Source organism: Lissotriton vulgaris, chromosome 3_1, assembly GCF_964263255.1.
Source record: "Lissotriton vulgaris chromosome 3_1, aLisVul1.2, whole genome shotgun sequence".
Classification (NCBI taxonomy): domain Eukaryota; kingdom Metazoa; phylum Chordata; class Amphibia; order Caudata; family Salamandridae; genus Lissotriton; species Lissotriton vulgaris.
This window is the reverse complement of record NC_141689.1, coordinates 496,473,484-496,494,478: the sequence shown is the minus strand read 5'-3', so window position 1 is coordinate 496,494,478 and position 20,995 is coordinate 496,473,484. Positions and strand designations below refer to the sequence as shown.

General features: G+C 46.9%; 1 protein-coding gene across 1 annotated transcript in view; it reads right to left on the bottom strand.

Annotated features, from left to right (window-relative positions):
* Nucleotides 1–20,995, bottom strand: part of DMGDH (dimethylglycine dehydrogenase) — a 527,940-nt gene that overhangs the window by 352,091 nt on the left and 154,854 nt on the right. Inside the window, exon 5 of the mRNA XM_086960740.1 lies at nucleotides 4,449–4,653. Within this exon, the coding sequence (XP_086816866.1) occupies nucleotides 4,449–4,653 (205 nt within the window). The remainder of the gene's footprint in view (nucleotides 1–4,448; nucleotides 4,654–20,995) is intronic.

Below are 20,995 nucleotides of genomic sequence, written 5' to 3'. Positions count from 1 at the left end.
ATATCATCAAGAAAAATTTTGGTATGGTGTGATGACCTCTCCTCATCCTTTTGTCCAATCGAAATTGGGGATCCTTACACTTGCAACATTGGGGGGGGCGGGGGTGGTACACTGACCTGGAAAATAGTATGACTAGGGTAGGCTTAACTAGTTAATTTGTCTGATTTGTCCGAATAGCTGACCTGTCACTGATCCAACGCACTCAATAGGTGATCGGGAGCAGAGGTGCTGGCGGAGCCCTCTGTCAGAAGATTCGAAACCCAGATCAGGGTTTGAGAGCAGAAGTGCTGGCGAAGCACTTTGTCAGAGAAATCGATAACTCTTACCGGGTTCTGGCTGTTAGCTGCAGAGAGGGAGTAACACAGGCGTTGCAACTTTAACTGCAGGTGCTGGTCTTAGCCCTTGGTGGTCCTGTCCTGATCCAATTTGGCTTTACCTGTCCCGATACTGATCTGCACCTGCTTGCCTTTATGGTGCCTGCACTTTTGGGGTTCTGTCCTTTAAAACAGACCCGTGGCCAGGGTTAGTTCTTCACACCATTCTAGGTAAATATTCAATGTGGGTATGTCATTATACTGTTTCCTTCTCTCTTCCCACCCTAATGTCAAATGCGTAAAGATTGCTTTATAAAGACTCTGCAGATTTTCATTCTAATCGTAATTTTCCTAATTGATAATTTTCTATTGTTCAATGCTTGGATTATGACATTTTAAAGATTTTAGATAAAGAATATAAACCTTTCCCGGTTTGTGGTTATTATATGAGTGCAAATGCTATTATTCTACCTATTATTCTAACTCCTTTGATACCTTAGGACTTTAGGTACCGATGACGAGGATTGGTAAGTCAATGGTATAGGTCCTAAATAAAATTTATAAATCACTGATTAGAGCAAGTGCACAGGTTACCTGATTAAATCTCATCATATGTTGTTTATGGGCCCATGTGAGTATGGTAACCTGAGTCGGGTGACCTGCGAGCTCTATCACTTGTACAGGAGTTTCTTACAAATTCTGCCAATTGCTGCATGACAGAATTTTTTCCTCGCGTGTAGCTCCAGGACGGTATATTCGCAAGTGAGGTATGGCGTTCCCAAGCATGATTTCTGGTTGCTAGGAAGACATCCATTTTTCTAACGAGGGCAATTGGAGGCGTACAGGACCATTCATGGTCAGAAGGCTGCCATTCAAATCGAAAATTTGCTTGAGGGGCAGCAAAATCGACTCTAGTATCTGCGCCCTAGTGCTAGCCACGTGGTGCCGGTTTTTCAGCATATAATGTGCTGCCGGCACTAAATCACAGCATGAAGAGCGCAACAGACCTATTTATGCTCATTGGCGTAACTCCGCGGAATGAAACAGAGTTTTTGTGTCACTCGAGAGTAACGCTCACCTATTGTTTTGACTTAACGCTATACATGCAGTCTGAGCTGTATCTTTAATTGTTATGCAGGTGTTAACTCATTGTGAACTAACAGTAGACTGTGCAGAAAGCAGAGCAGTACCAACTCACAGGTGTCCTTTGTTTGGTAACAAAGGTACAGATTTTGTTTCTTGGCTCTGCGACTGACCTAAAAACACCGGGTCTGCTTCTGCTGTTTCCACACCAAACATGCTCAGAAAGGGTTAGGTCCAGACCTCGAGCTTAGCTCGCATGCTTAGGATTTATTACTTGTGAATAATTATGTTGGATGTTCAATAAACGTGCCAACATTTTGCAACAGCTCGACATATATCTTGTGAAATCTGGTCCGCCCCACGCCTACTGATGCTTTATCCACTGGGATTCGTACCTCCCTTCTCTGCTACGTTTTTGTAAAACTTAAAAAACAAACATATTTATTAAATGTTGTTCCAGAGTTGCAATTATTTTAATATTTGCCAATATGAATTATTCTTTTGATATCTGAATTAAACAGTTTTTTTCTTTAGAATTCTATTGTTAATACCACATTGTTTCCCTCTCCAAGAAGAACCACTCATTCTTGGTGCTGTGGACTGAAGTACTCACTTCTGTTTAGGATGAAATATTAAGAACACTTAAGAATAGTAAATAATAAAACAGTTAAAATTATCCAAACATTTACAGATCTTTGCACTGTATCCATGTTAGGGTGTGGCCCAGATTGTCCTCTGGTGTTGCGGGGGCAATGGGGTGCCGCGTGGCAGCAGGGATGTCGCGGGGGTAGGTGGATAAGGGATGAGTCAGGGAGGGTAACTGGGGGTGTTTGAATAAAAAATAAATTAAAAAAACTTACCTTGAGGCCAGGTCTCGCATCTCTGCTCCTGCTTCCGACTGACAGGAACAGGAACCAGGCAGCCAGGCTCCCTCCCCTAAGCCAGTCCCAACGCTGCAATGCAGCGCTGTGATCGGTCTAAGCGCTGTGACACGGTGCTCAGCCGGGGGCTGGAGGGGTGGGCATGTTCTCCATGTAGGCTTTAACGCAGCCTGTATGGAGAACGGGGAAAGTGCGCATGATTCGTTTGGGCGGGCTGAGAGGGCCAACAAAACAGTCATTGCACAATTAACCCCTTCCACGCTGATGACGAGCCCAGCTCGTCACGTAACATGCGTTTTGAAAAATCTCAGCTGCGAGCGGAATTCCGCTAGCGCGCATGAGGTTAAGAGTGGGCAAACCACTCCTCCCTCTGCTCCCAGAGCAGCAATGCCCACCTGCCAGAGCATCACAACACGGAGCATAAAATGATAATTAAGTTATTATCATTTTACTTTTCTCACTGCTTAAAAGCAGTAGGGCGTCGCTCCACCGCCATAGTGGAGGAGCCACACCTGTTGAAAATGATCTATGCACTTATTGTGACCCCAGCTGAATGTCTCACAATGAAAGACATGAGAACATTCACACTTAGTGACAGGTAATATAAATGCCAGGGTTCACACATTCTACAGTTTAACCTTGTGATGGGGAAGATGAAAGTTCGTTTAATAAGGTGACATTTTGACACCTGTAGGCTCAAAATTTTAGAACTAATCAGACTGTTGTCTCAGATGTAATGAAACTGTTCCAGACTGGGCACAGCCTATTCAAGAAGTGGGTATTCCATTTCTCGTAGATGTTCATTCTAGCAGTGGGGCAGTTATCAAATAGCTGGTTCAAAATATCTGGCTACAAACAGATACCACAAAATCAAAGGCAGTTTATACAGGTATTGTAAAATTACCATTGACACTTGAGTGGAGAATAGGGATAAGAAACATGGTCATAACATATTGTAGGAAATGTGCCTTTTTGAGTGCTTGCCCCAGATTTATTTTCCTTTTTCTGGATCCGATTTTTCTGGCTTTATAACTTTGTGCACTTTACCCCTGCTAAGCACTAGTAAAATGCCTGTGCTCCTCTTATAACCATTGTTAAACTGTCTAATTTCTAACTAGCATATTTAACTTGCCAGTGAGTCCCTATGATGTAGAGATTTATCCGGGGCCTGTGACCCTCCATATAACCATGGGTAAACTGGCTTACTCCAAATTGGCATATTTAACTTGCCAGTGAGTCCCTTTGATGTAGAAAGTTTACTCAGGGCCTGGAAGTTAAATGCCACCCGAGGACTGCCGCACCTATTGTGCCATCCACTATGGTGGAAGTACAAACATGGGTTTCAGCCAATCCTGTGTTGCCAGACTACTGCAGTGTAAAGCCTGCAGTTCTCCCTGTTAAAATAATAATTTTTGACTGGTCCCATTGGAGGACCACAACCAGGGCTGATTTGCAAATGGCTCTAACTAATCTGAGGTGGCATTGAGTGCAAAAAACAATGGGTTGAAATGCTACTTCAGCAATTTCAAGGAATTCGAATTTTTGCAAGCATTCCTCCCATCACCTTTTGTGTGCTCGATGTAACACCCTAAGTGACAAGGGTGTGCCCAGACGTGGGCCCAGGGCTCACTGTATAACTGCACCAAACTACTCCTGACTGATGAGCCCCAATAGGGCAAAGAGGCCTTGCGTTGCTTGTGTTCCAGTTTAGGAAGGACGGTTCCTATAGGAGCCGGGTCAGGGCTGATGTGCAGATGACGGGGTCTAATCTGAAGTGGTAATGTGCGCAAAAACGCAGGGGATTTGAATGCTACCCCGAGCTTTTGCCAAGAGATTGGACAATTTGCAAGCATTCCTCCAGTCACTTCTAGTGGGTAAATTAGCCACACATACTTTTTCTTATCCTCTGTTCCTGCAAACTCACCCGGCTTCTTTATTGTACTTTTAATTTGCTCTATGTGGGTATGAAACCATTTTGTACAAACATTTACTATAGTGCTGTGCCCGCAATTTCACTTCTGTGTAAACAATGTGAACCAAAGTAAGACAGTTCTAGACCAAACAGCGAAGCTGCTTTTCAAACCAGGTCAACGGAATGAGTCTCGATGAAGGTCCATTCCTGTTGACTTTGTTTATTTAGGTCATGGATTGGTATAACATTAATTCTTACCTGCAGTATTTACAATCCTATTAGCATGTATTGTTCCATTTGGGGTCTCCACATCCCATGAACCATCTGACCTAGGAGTCAGTTTTGTCACCTGCGCTGGAAAATATAGCTGGGCTCCATACATGCGGGCTCCAGCTGCCAAGGCCATGGTGAGGGAGTAGGGATCAATGTGGCCATCACCTGGATTGTGGAGACCTGCTAAAACCTAGGAAAAGTGAAAATAAATAAATTCAAAATAATTTTCCAAAAAATTAAATTGTTAAGCAAGTGCAATTGAATAATTACAAAATCCTAATTCACTTTCTAGCGCCTTGGGGCAGTACTGCTGTCTTTAAAAAAAACTAGGATAGATTATGAAACATTTAAAACCCTTGACAATTAGATATGGGCAGAAGCTGAAATTTTGTCCAAGGCCCTGGCTGTTAAAAATCTCAAATATATCCATCCGTACCATTAATATAGAGGCCCTGAAAATCATCGAAGTATGGGTCATACACTTGCTGGAGCTTGCCAAATATATGGCCAATGGGTGTCCCGTTTAATGATTGCACCAATCACCTGCACTTTTCTAGCCTCTTGGCAAACAGTAAGCTTCCGTTCCCATAATGCACCTATTGTAGGAATTTTACAGTCTCTCCATACTAGAGATATTATAACTTTCAGCGCTCATTTGACTGTGTAAAAAGTGACCCCTGTTTTACCAAGCATCAAAGGTCGCATAGCGAATCTTGGTGTTTGAGATTTTAAAACGAGAAGTGCCGTTCTGGGTTACTTATTTGAATTGGCCATCGACAAGTAAAGTGTCTGCAAACACCTACATTTTCCTCAAAAACGTCAACATGGGAATCTCGGGAATTCCATCCTTTACCGCCGGAAATTTCCATTAAATTAGCAAATTTTGATGCAGCACTGCCTTGGGAAATTATCTTTGTAGAAACAAGCATTTGCAAAGCAATAGGTCTCGCATTTGCGAGAGTTTAAGCTACTGGCATTTTTAAATGACAATGCCTTTTGTTTATCTGTTTTGATAATTAAGACAAACAAAAGGCATTGTCATTTACAATGCAAATAGCTCAAACTTTTGTAAATGCAAGACCTCGGCCGCCATTGTCCTGGGCTACTTGGAAAGTGAAAGCACCCAGGACGCGCTGAATGTTGCAGGAAAGCCTGTCAGGCCTACAGTAGGAGAGACTCATTAAAGTAAATGGTGCTTAGAGACTAAATAAGACGTGTAACAACCAAAGTTAAAGGGCCAGTCCTCCTGGGAGGTTACAAATGGTGATATAAGGAGGGACTAACAATCCCATTAATGAATCAGAAGCAAGCATTTACAAAGGATAACGACACAAGCCAGTGACAAATATGGGCAGACAATGCGCGGGGCTTCAAGTCCACACTCCAATACAGCATGCTCTGCAGAGCAGCACTTCCGCTGTTCAGGCTTGATCTAAAAACGGTGTCCTCTGAAGTCTGTGTTCACGGTTCTTTGGTGTCCAGAAGCACCAGGCTTCATTGTTAGGCTTTCAGCACCTGCAACATTGCTTTAGGATTTCTCAATTTCTGCAGCAACACAAGTACTAGAACGCATAGTAAAACACACAAAAGCAAGGGCTGGCCGAAGACCTCAGGCAGCAAGCACAACAGCATACAGTACAGCCTCTGGCGGCTGTTCCAGACAGGTCACACTGTAGAATGCCCAGGTGACAGCAAATCTCATGTATTCATAGAGTCTGGGGCCTGGCAATATGAAGGCAGGGAAATGCCAATCCGTGCCCTGAAATGGGAGAGGTGCCAGGTAAACAGGAGCCTCCCTTCTGGGTGAAATGGCCCATCGAAGATTGATGTTCTGAGCACTTTTAAGAACGAAATCAAAGAAATTCTGTACCCCTACAGGATTTTGTTACAGTCGTTCGCACTCCTCGGAGTAGCTGTTGCGGGTTATAAGAGTACTGAACATAACATATCAAGATTTCTTCTAGGCCAAAAAGTTCAGTTAACCATGATTTTCTACTGATAGACAATGAACTACCAAACGCTTTCTCCAAGCAAGAAAATGCTGCCTCTGTTCAGATAAAACAGAACAATACACCACTGAAGGCTGCAAAGAAAAGGCTAAGCCATGGGCACTCCTATGCCACTGGTAACCATATCATCAGCTCCCTTCATTTTTAACAAGCATTGGCATAGCCAATAGGTCTCGCCTTTTGGACCCTATAAGTATTTAGTTATGCAGCAGAACATCCTTGGTGCAACAACACCAACTGTTGCATGGCTAAACACTTATAAGGCCCCAAATGCGAGACCTATTGGCTATGCCAATGCTTGTTTATAAAAATAAACAAGGAGTTTGGTTGTATTAGGGTCGACAGCGTTTCGATCTCAAGAATTTGAGCTCTTCATCCTGAGGGTCAAGCAGACATCAATGAAAAAGTGACCCAGTAGACAGTGAGCACTGAGGCGTTGCACATAACGCATCCAGCTATATAAGGAGATTAAAAAGCCAATGAAAAATAGTGCAAAGTAATATCTGCAAACTACAGAGTTACAGGGTAGGTACAAAATGCTATACGTAGTGGGACACAATCTTTCCAGAATGTGGTTGGGATATATGCCATGCTGGCTTCTCCCTGAGCTCACTTCACACAAGTCGAAAGATTTCAATATAACTTTCTTGGAAGAAGTACAACACGTCAGCCACATATTAAAAACAAATGCTAATCAGAGAAGGGATAGAAAGGGGAAGAAACCCAGAAATGTTAATTTGGGAGATCATAGAAGTAAGTTGGGGTCCGGGATGAGTAAAGGAGAGATGGAGGAGGAGAGGGAAAAGCCTGTAAAAAGGGATTAGGGAGAAAGAGAACATAAAACAGAAGGTGACACAGATGGAGGTTGGAGATTGGGGAGGGCAGAGGTAGGGAAGGAGAATGGAAGGAGCAACGAAGAGGAAAGGGGATGTAAAATTAGTGAGAAGTGTGCCAAGAAGGCAAAGAGAGATGAAGAGAACAGGAGGTTCAGTGGGGATAGAATGTGAGAGAAGAGAAAGTGAAGGGGAAGTGAAGTGAGGACAGCAGTAGGAAGGTGTCGGATTTAGGAGGGGACTAGGTAGGGGGAAGGAGAGTGGGGGCATACTAGAGGAGATGAAATGGAATCTAAAGATGATAGAAGGGCGGGGGAGACGAGTGAACATTGGTGGTAAAAGAGGAAGATGGGAGGGTGGAGACCTAAAAGGTGATAAGATGAGGCAGGGTCAGGAGGGGCGAGTACAGAAAGAGCAGAAGCTGTGGAAGGAGAGAAAAGAAAATAGAAATGGAGAAGCATGGGGAGGGGGCAGGTAAGAGATGGGGAGGTGAGAGAATAAAGAGTGGGAGAGAAGGACCAGGAGAAAAGGATGGAAGGTGGAGAGAAGAGGGGGATGAGATAAGGGTGAGGATGTAAGTGGAAGAAAGAAACAAAAAAGAGATGGGAGTGAAATGAGACTAGAGGAGAGGGAGGCTGGAGAAGAGAGGGTCGAGAAAGAGATGAGGAGGGTGGGGGAAGGAGAGCACTTGCCAAAGCCGATACTAAATGTCTCTCCGAGCAGCGCATGCACGCTGACTCAGTGAGACCTAAAAAGGGAAATACAACCACTGATGTGCTGAAACTTTGTTAACTTAAAGAGCGTAAATGTACTCAGTCTACACACTTCCTCTCAATCTATCATCATTGAGGAATATTTTGGACGTCCATTAACAAATAAATGCACCTGCAACTCAAAAGCAACCAGAAAAGATCAAAAGTATATTATGAATGCATCTGTAAGTGAAGTAAAACGGAACAACTTGAGACTTGGATAGTAACTTCCTGGTGTGCTGCACCAACAACACTAAGCAGAGCAGTGACAAAGGCTGGTCAGTTGAAAAAGAAAAAGGATGGCCTGCACCTTTCCCGAGTCAAAATAGCGGGCTGATCTCTGATGAGCAATGAATGGATCACTCACAAGGACCTCAGAGAGGGGCAGACATGGAGAGGCTTGGGGTGAAGGACAAGCAGCATCTTACACAGGGCAAAGCAGCACGTTGCAGGGTATGGAAGAAAGACTAATAATGCGTGACCGGGGACGACTGAGGTATTTTGGAACATATTCAATATCACTTATTGTGAAAAGAGCCTACTTTCAAATGGGGGTTACAGTCAATATCATACAATTTGTACAAATTATGAGCTCAAATGAAAAGAAACAGTACTGACACTCAACATCGCATGGATATTTGTACATGGCCAGCTACCTTGAAAAGTCCTTTTAGAGAGTAACTACTTACCAATCGTTTCTTAGGGGCCCTGTGTTATATATTGGCCCTAGGCCTTTGTCACTGCACTGGAGACCGGTTTCTTTAATATGCGAGCAATGGCCACAGTGGGAATCTTCAATAGTTCCAGATGGGACTGATCACCTTGGAATGTTTTAGTTTAACTTTCAAAAGCTAGCTCTAAAATTATTTGAACTGTCACATTTATTGTATGGCATGGTCATGTGTATTTCTGACGAACATATTTGTAGTCACAATGTTTTGAGGTTGTGTTCACTGGACTAATCATCCCCAACACCAGGGAACATCCAGAATGTATCGGTAGAGTGCTCCAGAAGTCTTCACTATATCAGATGTGGCCTCCTGGTTCACTTTCGTTCATTAATGTAGAGTGCTGTGGTAGGCATAGAGGTAATACACTTATTTTACATGTTATTTTATTGTATTAAATAATTAACACACCTGTTTTAGAGGCAACCCTGACAAAACGAATACAATGACAAAAAGTACACAGTTTCATTATAAAAGTGATGCATCTACCCCCTCTCCTTTTCCACGTCAGGAGCAAAATACAAAACAGGCACTCAAAATAAAGTCCTGATTTCAGAAACGTCATAGATTCTATGTCTCTTGACCATTGAATCACGACTTCACATAACCCAATAATATGATCATGCATGGTGTCCCATGAAAGATTTAAGGCCGGCAAACTCGTGGCACAGGACAAAGAGGGTGTCTCGCCTCTAGGGTGGTATATCAGCGGCTTCCATTTAGTCTCCGATTTACTCCTGTCATCAAGTAGGTCATACGTGAGCATATCCATGGCTGTCGATGACCATTGTCGTCCTTCCTAGTCGGATGTATGACGTTACAACGCATACCATTACAACGCATTTTTTACAACGCAACATCCATTACAACGCATGCCATTACAACGCATGCCATTACAACGAATTTTTAAAAACTACCTTTACAGCGCATTCCATTACAAGGCATATTACCTTTATAATGCATACCATTACAACACATAACATTACATTGCATGTAAGGTAAGTATTGGATAGTGTAGGGGTAAAAATTACTATTCTAACTCAAAGGGGGTGCAACAGTAGGGTAAGTGTTGGATAGTGTAGGGGTAAAAATTACTATTCTAACTCCAGGGGGTGCAACAGTAGGGTAAGTGTTGGATAGTGTAGGGGTGAAAATTACTATTCTAACTCCAGGGGGTGCAACAGTAGGGTAAGTGTTGGATAGTGTAGGGGTAAAAATTACTATTCTAACTCCAGGGGGTGCAACAGTAGGGTAAGTGTTGGATAGTGTAGGGGTAAAAATTACTATTCTAACTCCAGGGGATGCAACAGTAGGGTAAGTGTTGGATAGTGTAAGGGTACTATGCGTTGTAATGGTATGCGTTGTAATGGTATGCGTTGTAATGACATGCGTTGTAATGACATGCGTTGTAATGACATGCGTTGTAGTGGTATGCGTTGTAGTGTCATGCGTTGTAATGGTTGCGTTGTAATGGCATGCGATGTAATGGATGTTGCGTTGTTAAAGTTTCATTGTAATGGTAGTGCGTTGTAAAAGTTGCGTTGTAAAGGTTGTTTCCCTTCCTCGTCAGTTAGTTGGGTGGCTGAGCTGCCAATGAGCCCCTACCATCCGGGAATCAATTTCTACTATGGGTGCAAGCGACTGTGCGGTGACACTGAAATTAGCCACTTCAGTTGAGTACAAAAATTACTAAGGAAAATCTAACAATCAATCCACTTTAAAAAAATATATATATTAATGTTCAGGGAAGTCAAGTGATTACCCGGGTCCACAACTGAGTCCATTCTCTGCGCACCAGTTCTCAGAAGAGCAGACAAATGAAGCACTTTAATCATATGCTTTTGTCTTCTATCACTACAACTACACAATGTTACAAATTACCATGAGTTAGCAATACTCATTGAATTATAGTATTGGATAACAATGTCTGACACAGTGTTTGCATTTATAGGGTTGGGAGGCTCCATAAGAAATTAACAAGATATCGGAATTTAATTGTCATGTACTAATCAAAGTTTTCTTCACAATGGCATAGTCAATATCTCATCGCTGCTGTGCTGAGTGGTCACTCCCCAGTCTCTCTGACGAGACCTGGTATCGTTGTGCTGCGTTTTCACTTGTGTTGCTTCTAAATTAATTCCGCCTGAAGAGTAATTGTATCTGCATCGTTTTGTAGCGCTTTGCACTCGTGTTGCTTTAAAATTAATTCTGCCTGAAGAGTAATTGTAACTGCATCGTTTAGCAGCGCTTTTCACTCGTGTTGGTTTAAAATTAATTCTGCCTGAAGAGTAATTGTAACTGCATCGTTTAGCAGCGCTTTTCACTCGTGTTGCTTTAAAATTAATTCTGCCTGAAGAGTAATTGCTACGGCATCGCTGTGCAGCGTTTTTCACTCGTGTTGCTTTTAAATCAATTCTGCCTGCAACTGCTTTTACATTATTTCCGCCTGAAGTGTATTTGCATTGCACTACCCTGGTCGCTGCTTCGCTTCACTCCCGCTGACCTTGCCACAAATACCTTTACTTTCCAAGCGCGATAACCCCCGGCGCTCTGCTCTGCCCTCCCCTTCGCTGCCATTTTGTTGATGTTGTTGTTGTGAGCAGCGTGCGTCCTCTTGAGCCCGCCCCGCCTCCCAGCTGAGCCGCCCTCGCCCCTCCCCCTTCCCACCATATATGATAGATGTATCAGCGCGCAGCGTTCACGCGCAGCGGTCGCGCCCAATGCGCGCCAAAGGTGCGCCAAAGGTAAGCCCGTCTACGCCCGTCCGCGCCTGGCCCGCGCCCAGCGCCAGACCCCCTGGCCCTCATACCACCCACCCACCCCGCATTACTTACGATGCCACCTCCCTCCTAGCCCTTAACCCCGGCCGCTCCCCCAACTGCGCCCAAGCCGCTCCTGGACACACCCATGGTCCCTTCTCATGCAACTCCTGCAAGCTCGACGGCACCAAAACCAACTCCTCATCCACCAACGCGACACAGAGACCCGACACCAACCACCTAAAATGCATCCTGCTCAATACCCGCTCAGTCCACAGACATGCCATCGATCTCTGGAATCTACTAGACACCATCTCACCGGACGTCGCCTTCCTAACAGAAACATGGATGAACGCCTCATCAGCCCCAGACATCACTATTGCCATCCCAGAAGGATACAAGATCATCCGTAAGGACCGCGTCAAGCATACTGGAGGAGGCATCGCCATCGTCCATAAGAATTCCATTCGCATCTCAACCAGCTCAGATGACAACCTTGCCAGCGCCGAACACCTCCACTTCCAGATCCACACCGACCCCAAGACCACACTCTACCGGCCTCCAGGACCCCGTGCACAATTCAATGACGACATAGCTGACTTCATCACCCCACACGCCCTCCCCTCCGAGGACTACATCCTATTGGGAGACCTCAATTTTCACCTGGAAAAGAGCAATGACATCAACGCCACCACCCTTCTGGATAACCTCGCAAACCTCGGACTCAAACAACTTGTCACTTCCCCCACCCACATTGCAGGTCACACACTCGACCCCATCTTCACCTCCAGCAAACACGTCTCATTCAGCCACACCACAGCTCTTCATTGGACGGACCACAGCTGCGTTCACTTTTTCTACAATAAGTCCACAATCCACCACCACCCTCAACCCACCCTGCGTAGAAATTGGAACAAACTCCCCATCGACCAGATCTCCTCATCGCTCCTTCAAATCCCTCCTGTCCACTCCTCAAACCCCGACCAAGCAGCCATTAACTTCACCCAATGGCTATCCAAAAGTGCCGACATCCTAGCACCGTTGAAAAAACATCACATCAAACTTGGCAGCAAAAACGCCTCCTGGTTCAACGATGATCTTAAGAAATCCAAGAAACTCTGTCGCTCCCTCGAGAAAGCATGGAAAAAAGACCCAAACTCCAACACCAGGGACGCCTTCAAAAACGCCACCCGCATACACCACCAATTAATCCGATCTGCCAAGAAAGCCGCTTTCAAAGACCGACTAGATAGCAACGCCCACAATAGCAAGGAGCTATTCAACATCGTCAAAGAATTTACCAACCCATCAGCCAACTCCAACGACATCACCCCCTCTCAAGCCCTCTGCGACTCCCTAGCTTCCTTCTTCCACAACAAAATTGCAGACATCCACAACAGCTTCGACAACCGACCCGAAGACCAACCCACCCAACCTTCTGCAGGACCTTCACCCCCCTTGAACATCCTTAACGACTGGAACCCAATCTCCACTGAGGACACCATCCGCCTGATGAACTCCATCCACTTAGGATCCCCAACTGACCCATGCCCTCACCACATCTTCAACAAAGCAGACTCCATCATAGCTCCACACCTCCGAGACGTCATCAACTGCTCCCTCAACTCCGCCACCTTCCCGGAAAGCTGGAAACACGCAGAACTCAGCGCCCTTCTGAAAAAACCCACAGCTGACCCCACCGAACTCAAAAACTACCGCCCCATCTCGCTCCTTCCTTTCCCGGCCAAAGTCATCGAGAAAGCTGTCAACAACCAGCTTGCCGCCTTTCTCGAAAGCAACAAATCCCTCGACTCCTCACAGTCCAGATTCCGAGCCAAACACAGTCCTGAGACCGCACTCATCGCAGCAACAGATGACATTCGAACCCTACTGGACAAAGGAGAAACAGTCGCCCTCATCCTCCTTGACCTCTCCGCAGCCTTCGACACAGTCTGCCATAGCACCCTATTACAGCGCCTCAGTAACATCGGAATCCAAGGAAAAGCACTGGAATGGATCACCTCATTCCTCACCGGAAGAACTCAGAGAGTCCGGCTCCCTCCATTCAAATCAGAGGCCTCTGATGTCATCTGCGGCGTGCCGCAAGGATCGTCACTCAGCCCCACCCTCTTCAACATGTACATGAGCCCCCTCGCAGCCATCGCTCGCCAACACAATCTCAACATCATCTCCTACGCTGACGACACCCAACTGATCCTCTCACTCACCAAGGACCCCAACACCGCCAAAAACAACTTACACGTAGGAATGAAAGAAGTAGCCGAGTGGATGAAGCACAGCCGTCTGAAACTGAATTCAGACAAAACAGAAGTCCTAATCTTGGGTACCTCCCCCTCCGCCTGGGACGACTCTTGGTGGCCAGAGGCCCTTGGAAAAGCACCCATCCCGACGGACCACGCACGGAACCTGGGCGTCATCCTGGACTCCTCACTCTCAATGACAAGACAAGTCAACGCTGTCTCATCATCTTGCTTCAACATTCTTCGCATGCTCAAAAAAACATTTCGCTGGATCCCCACCGAAACTAGAAAAACGGTCACTCACGCACTGGTCACGAGTCGCCTGGACTACGGAAACACCCTATACGCCGGTACCACCGCAAAACTCCAGAAAAAACTCCAACGCATCCAGAACGCCTCAGCCAGGCTCATACTCGATATCCCGCGTAAAGAACACATCTCTGATCACCTGAAAAACCTCCACTGGCTCCCCGTAAATAAGAGGATTACCTTCCGCCTCTTAACCCATGCACACAAAGCACTTTACGAACTTGGACCCGAATACCTCAACACACGACTGTCCTTCTACACCCCCTCCCGTCAGCTACGATCCTCCAACCAAGCCCTTGCCACTGTTCCTCGCATCAACAAAGCAACCATGGGAGGTAGATCCGTCTCCTACCTGGCAGCCAAAACCTGGAACTCTCTTCCCACTCACCTTCGCCTTACTCAGAACCACCTAGCATTCAGAAAGCAACTTAAAACTTGGATATTCGACAAGTAATTTCCCCCCCTCCCTCAAGCGCCTTGAGACCCTATGGGTATGTAGTGCGCTATATAAATTTCTGACTTGACTTGACTCTTTCATTAGTCATATGAAATTCCCACTACTGGCATAAAAGAATGACATTTTGTATTTATCTTAGTAGTAAATGTGTCTCTACCACTGATTAACAAGGACAACAACACTATGGGTGGATACATGGAGAGGTAGCGAAGAATACAGATGCAAAAGTATAATTTCTTTAGCAAATCAGAACAAAAAAATACACGTCATTGTCTTAACACATACGCACAATTCTAATTCTAAAAAAAATATTCAACACACTCTATGCTGATATCATCTGGAGAGCAAATATGTAACATTAAACAATAAGACTATGTGAATAAACTCAGTGCGGAAACGACTGAGCTAGATACTTGCAATATCACAACTTCACTAATATGAGCTTATTTGACTGCGTGCTGCGGAGCCTGTGGGGAGTGGATGTACGCAGGAGGGAAAGCAAGAGAGAAGGAAGGAGGTGGCATCCATTTGGTCTGAAGTGGCGTTTTACAGGAAAATATGGCATAATTAAAATAAATTAATGAACACACTTCTATACATCAAAGGAATTTAATTTCAATTGCAATTATGTAATTCACTCCGTATATGTAAATCATCAAGTGGTAAAAGGCATATTATTAGTCCCTATTAATGCACAAAAGCAAGACTGAGTAACTACTCAGAAGACACTACTTGATGCTGTGGACTTCTGGAATACATAGGTTAATTATCCAGTTGGATGTTGGTTTGTTGTTGTAGCGTCTAATCTACAGTTTTGGAGGTGCAGCGGTTAGTGTAGTTCTGCCAGTCCTAACTGATGTTGGCAGTTTATGAGTTGGTCATTTGTTAGTTGGTTATTTGGCAGGAATTGGAAGGAAGGGTGGATGGGGGGAGTAGACGGGGAAGGCGGGTCTTGAAGATTTTGGGATTAAATCACTGGAGGATTTAAACTGATATATATGTGGACGTGATTACATGAATTAGTGGGAAGAGAAGGAGTTGGGTGGGAGTTACCAAAAATATATACAGGAGTGGTGCGGGCATGATAAGAGAACAGAGGGTGTTCCTGAAAAGGGTGAATGAGGACATTTTGTTGTTGTTGAAATAAGCAGATTTTAGACATAATACTGATAGTAAGATCATTAGAGGTGGGGAGTTAGTAGAGTGATATAAGCACTTATGGTTAGGTTTAGCCAAAGAAATTATGTTTAGAAAACAAGATAGGTAAGCAATGGCTGCAGTGAAGACACGGTGGCACTACTTGAAGGACTTTCACAAATGTTGCACTATGGGGCACATTAGGATCGCGGACGGACTTGCGTCCGTCCGCGACCCCAGAGCAGGAGGGAACCTCCGCATGGCATGCGGAGTTCCCTCCTGTGCAATTAGGATGTGACCGCCACCCTGGCGGTCACATCCTCTATTTTTAACATTGCGGCGGGTGCGGCTTCAAGCTGCACCCGCGGCAATGTTAAAAATGCACGCATTGCTTTTGCATGCAGAAAGAGGCAGGCACCGCGCGGTGCCTGCCGCTTTCTGCATGCAAATGCAGGGGGGTACCATAGGTACCCCCCATGTGCACCCCCCACCCCCCCTTCACCTAGGGGGCCCGCAACGGGCCCCCGCAGTGAAGTTCTGTATGCTTTTCCACGGCGGAAAACCCGCCACGGAAAAGCATAATTTACTGCCCATCCTAATATGGTGGACGGTGTCTGGAAGACACCGTCACCATATTAGAGCTTTTCTGCCGCGGTTGTAAGCCGACCGCGGCGGAAAAGCTGCGGACGGAAACCAGGACCCACCAGCCATCCTAATGTGGCGGTGGGTCCTTGGTCAGTCCGCTGCGGTTTTTCCGCATCCTCGGGGCCGGCGGTGGCTTCCGCCGGCCCCGAGGATGCGGAAAAACCACAATCCTAATGACCCCCTATGTATTGCTTTTACATAGTCACTGTGGGACTCCCACCTGGACAAGGGGGAATGATTCGACAATGTAAATCTATGAACGATTAAATGCTGAAGAAGCTATTTGTCAAGGTTTCTCCAGTGTTCAAGATTTCCACCATCTGCGGAGATAGGAACAGGAGGATGGTTGCAGTGATCCTAGACTGCAAACAGAGGAGCTAAGGAAAAGTAGAAGGGTTAATGTGAGGTGCAAGTCAAAGTGAGACTAGAAGTGGTCACTGAGCTCAGAAAAGTAAGAACGTATAAGGAAATTATTATTTCAGAGTGCCGCATTTGATCTAACAGGTCGAAAAACAATTGTTGGTAAATTAACCGCAATCTGGTTTGGTATTTTTGCTGTCTCTTCTTGCCCCTATGCAATCACAGTTTGTCTTGCTCAATGGCACCCAACTTGGAATGCATTAGTCAATTTGTATTATTCAAGTAGAACCCTTGATTTATATGTATCATTGGGTTCTCATTAAGCATCCTAGAACTCGGAGTTGGACAACATATAGACTACAGGATATGTTACCAAAATATTCCTTAGCCTTCAAAAAGTTGAAAAATTGAATGGAATAATACAATGTAAGCAAAAATGCATGCAAAGGCTTGCTTCATTTTTACCTTACATTTATTTAAATATTTGATGCAAGAATAAAATACACGTTTTACACCTTCCAACTAGATTGGTTTGTAAATGGTGTTCTGATAGATTGTCTTCTTGATCAATGACCATCACTTGATGGTGCTATTTACCCAAGGCTTACAGAATTACATTTTCGTTATTCTACTAATTTAAAGTAGGAAATTCAAAGAACTACTCAAGGACAGATTTGCTGCTGTAAACTGAGCTCCAACAATTAGGGGTTACTGAATACCTGTCCAGTAGAATAGATATTTCAAGTAGGTCTACTTTCTCAAATTAACTATGTAAACTTCCATGTCTTCCTCCACACCTCTATATATTTTTAGCAGTTCGGTATGTTTTTATTGTTAAAGTCTTACACCAGGCAATTTCGTTATATTGAAACTAAATCATTACCAAAATCACAAATGGCACACCTCCATTGTTAAGGATGACACCATACCCCAAAGGAATCATGTTGGACAGGCCCCATGAAGGGCTCGCTCCCTCCCCGCATGACAGGGCCCGGACACCGGCTCTCCAGGTGCTACCCACAGAAGCAACCCGCAACCCGTCCCCTACGGGACGCCTGCTCCCGGATATCTCTGTATCACTTGCCCGGCCCAGCCGCCATCTTGGACACTGCACCACGAGGCCGCGTGGCCTCAGCTCGACCCCAATCCTGGGCCTGGCCAGGCCCCGACATCCCGGCACCACCATCCACCCAGGAGGTGAACGGACCACTTGGCAGGTCAATGGGAGAAAGAAGTGTCGATGGCTCTCCCCCGCCAGGTGCCGATCACCCCCAGCCTCCCCGGGCTCTGGCTCCACCCCCCTGCTGGGTGTCTGGACTCCCTCATCCCGGACCTCCCGACCTCCAAGTGCGAGGGTCCGGACATCAAAGGGCGCCAGACCTATAACTGAGGCAGCTCCAGAGCAGGAAGGCAGTTGTATCCTGGAGTCGAGAGACACCGTGAAGGGATGTACCATGTTACAACGCATACCGTTACAACTACCTACTATTACAACGCGACCATTACAACGCATACCATTACAACGCATAGCGCTTTGAGGTGCTGGATAGTGGTAAGTATAATTTACTATTCTAACTCCAGTCCCCGTGGACCCTAGGGAAGGTGTTGGATAGTAAATTATACTTATTCCCTATCCTATGCGTTGTAATGGTATGCGTTGTAAAAGTCGCGTTGTAATGGTAGTGCGTTGTAACAAATGCGTTGTAACAGGTGTATACCCCGTGAAGAACTCATCCTTGACGGACTGCTGGCGCTGCCGCAGCCCTGCCTTGTGAACTGTCGTCCTGCCTGCTGGCGCTGCCGCGGCCTTCTGCAACCTTCATCCTCGTGGGACCTGCTGGCGCTGCCGCGGCCCTTTGCAACCTTCATCCTCGTGGGGACCTGCTGGCGCTGCAGCGGCCTCTTGCAACCACCATCTTCGTCGGGACCTGCTGGCGCTGCCGCGGCCCGTTGCTACCTACGACCTCCTCGGGACCTGCTGGCGCTGCCGCGGCCCGACCTTCCCGAACGCCGAGCTCGAGGATTGTGAGCTACCCATCATTTCATCTTAATACCAGATTGGTAACAAGACTGTCCCGCTACCCCCTTTCCCTTCCAGAGACTAGAATTGAGAGAATCCTCGTGTCCTGATCTCATTGTACCGTACTAGCTTACTTCAAGAACTGCATATAAAAAGCGTTAACCTTATCTTTGTGTGGTGTCCATCTGTGGGGGGGAAGTTACTTGTCTGTACGATCGCAGGAGACGGCCCTCACCGGAGGCCTCTCCCCTTGTCCTCGGCCGACCCTCCAGGTCCCCGTCTAACATTGGTGGCCAGCGGCGCGATCCGAACCAACGCGTAATCGTACAGAGAGTAACTCACCCCACGACTAAACCACAATGACAACCAAAGAGAGCGGATCTACAGAGAAATTCCAGATGGAAAAACTAGAAGAGTACAGCCATCGAGAGCTAAAACAATTTTGTATAGAACTAGGCATTGCTACCACCGGTCTGAGCACGAAAGATGACTTCAAACACGCCCTAGAATCTTGGGCAGAAAAAAATGCCGCCAGACCCCGGGACCAAAACATCGAAGCACCAGAGACAAACACCACTCTGACGGAAGAAAGGAGAGCGGGTCTCTCTCGGGAGGAGATCCAAGAACGAGAAAAAAGCAGACTCCACGAATTAGAGTTGGCACGGCTCAAGTTGGACGGAGAGCTGAAACTGGCGGAACATAAGATAAACTTAGAACACTTACGGCTCCGAGAAGAGCGGGAAGAAAAGCAAAGACAGAGAGAACTCGAAGAAAAAAGACTGGCGTACGAACACGAGCGCAAGCTAGCAGAGATAGAAATGCGGAAACAGAACAAAGACCTAGGGGTGCCCGAGCAACCGCGCACCCCAGGCGCTACCGAACAAAAGGTCCACATCCCCAAAGATGTGGTCCGTGAATATTATCGGAACGACGACATACAGCAGTGGTTCAAGGCCTACGAGATCGCCATGACCTCCCACCGGATCGATCGAAGTGACTGGGTAGCGGGTCTATGGGGGAGGTTCGTCAATGAAGGCCGCGATGCCCTGCTGCAGCTCCCGGACCATCAAATGACGTCCTATGACCACATGAAGGCCGCCCTCCTCACTCGATATGGGCTTACGCCCGAAATGTACAGCCAGAGGTTCCGCGACTGCACCCGGATCCCGGGTACAACTTGGGTAGAATATGTGAACTATTTCAGCCGAGCCTTCGAGGGATGGATCAAGGGTAGCCACGTAACCACCTACGAACAGCTCTTCAACCTCATTGTGTGGGAGCACCTCTCCAACAACTGCTTCGTCGAGCTCAGGCAGCACCTCCTCGACAGTAAATTGACTGAACCACGGCAGCTCGCCGCTGAGGCTGACCGATGGGAAAGCACCCGAGTGGCCCGGAGTGGGCCAAACGAGCAGAACAGAACCAACCAAGGTCATCATCGTCCACGAGGAGGAGAAGGAGGCCAGGGCCGGGGCAGAGACTCCGTCCCGGCCGCTCCCGCCAACAACACCCCGCCCCCGGCCGGTCGGGGCAACCCCCCGATGCGCCCAGGGTTCCGAGCCAATGTTACTTGTCACCGGTGCCAGCGAATCGGCCACTATGCCAGTGACCCGAACTGCCCAAAGAACCAGACTCCCGGGCCCCGCCAGGTAGCTGCCGCCGCCCTAGGAGAAGAGCAAATCTCCGAAGAGCATGAAGAGTACGAGCAAGAGCAGCCCGAGTGGGAACCTGCCGCCATGGTCCTGGCTTGCCTAGGGGGAAGAGACATGATCCCGCGGGCTCCCCTACCCGCCAACACCAGGAAATACAGCCAGTGGGTGAACATAAATGGGCGCAAGGCCGAAGCCCTGCGTGACACGGGAGCCAGTGTGACGGCCGTCCGCTGTCACCTGGTGACCCCAGAACAAATCCTGCCAAACGTTCTTTGCCCCATCCGATCGGCCGACAATTCTGAGAGCCTGTGTCGGATGGCCTGCGTCCCCTTCGAATGGGGAGGAGTGTCCGGTATGCTAAAAGTGACTGTCCGCGATGATGCCCCCGTGGACTGCCTCCTGGGGAACGATCTCGAGAGTTCCCCGTGGGCGGCCGTTGAAAGAAGAGAGCACCTGGGGATGTTGGGCCTCCCGGACTGGGCGTGCGTAACAACCCGGTCCATGGCCGCCCGCACCATCCCCAGACCCGAAGAACCCGAATGGCCAGCACCTACTCCCCCGATCGCTCCGGAGGAAGACACCGTCCATACCGACCCCCCCGGCACAAACC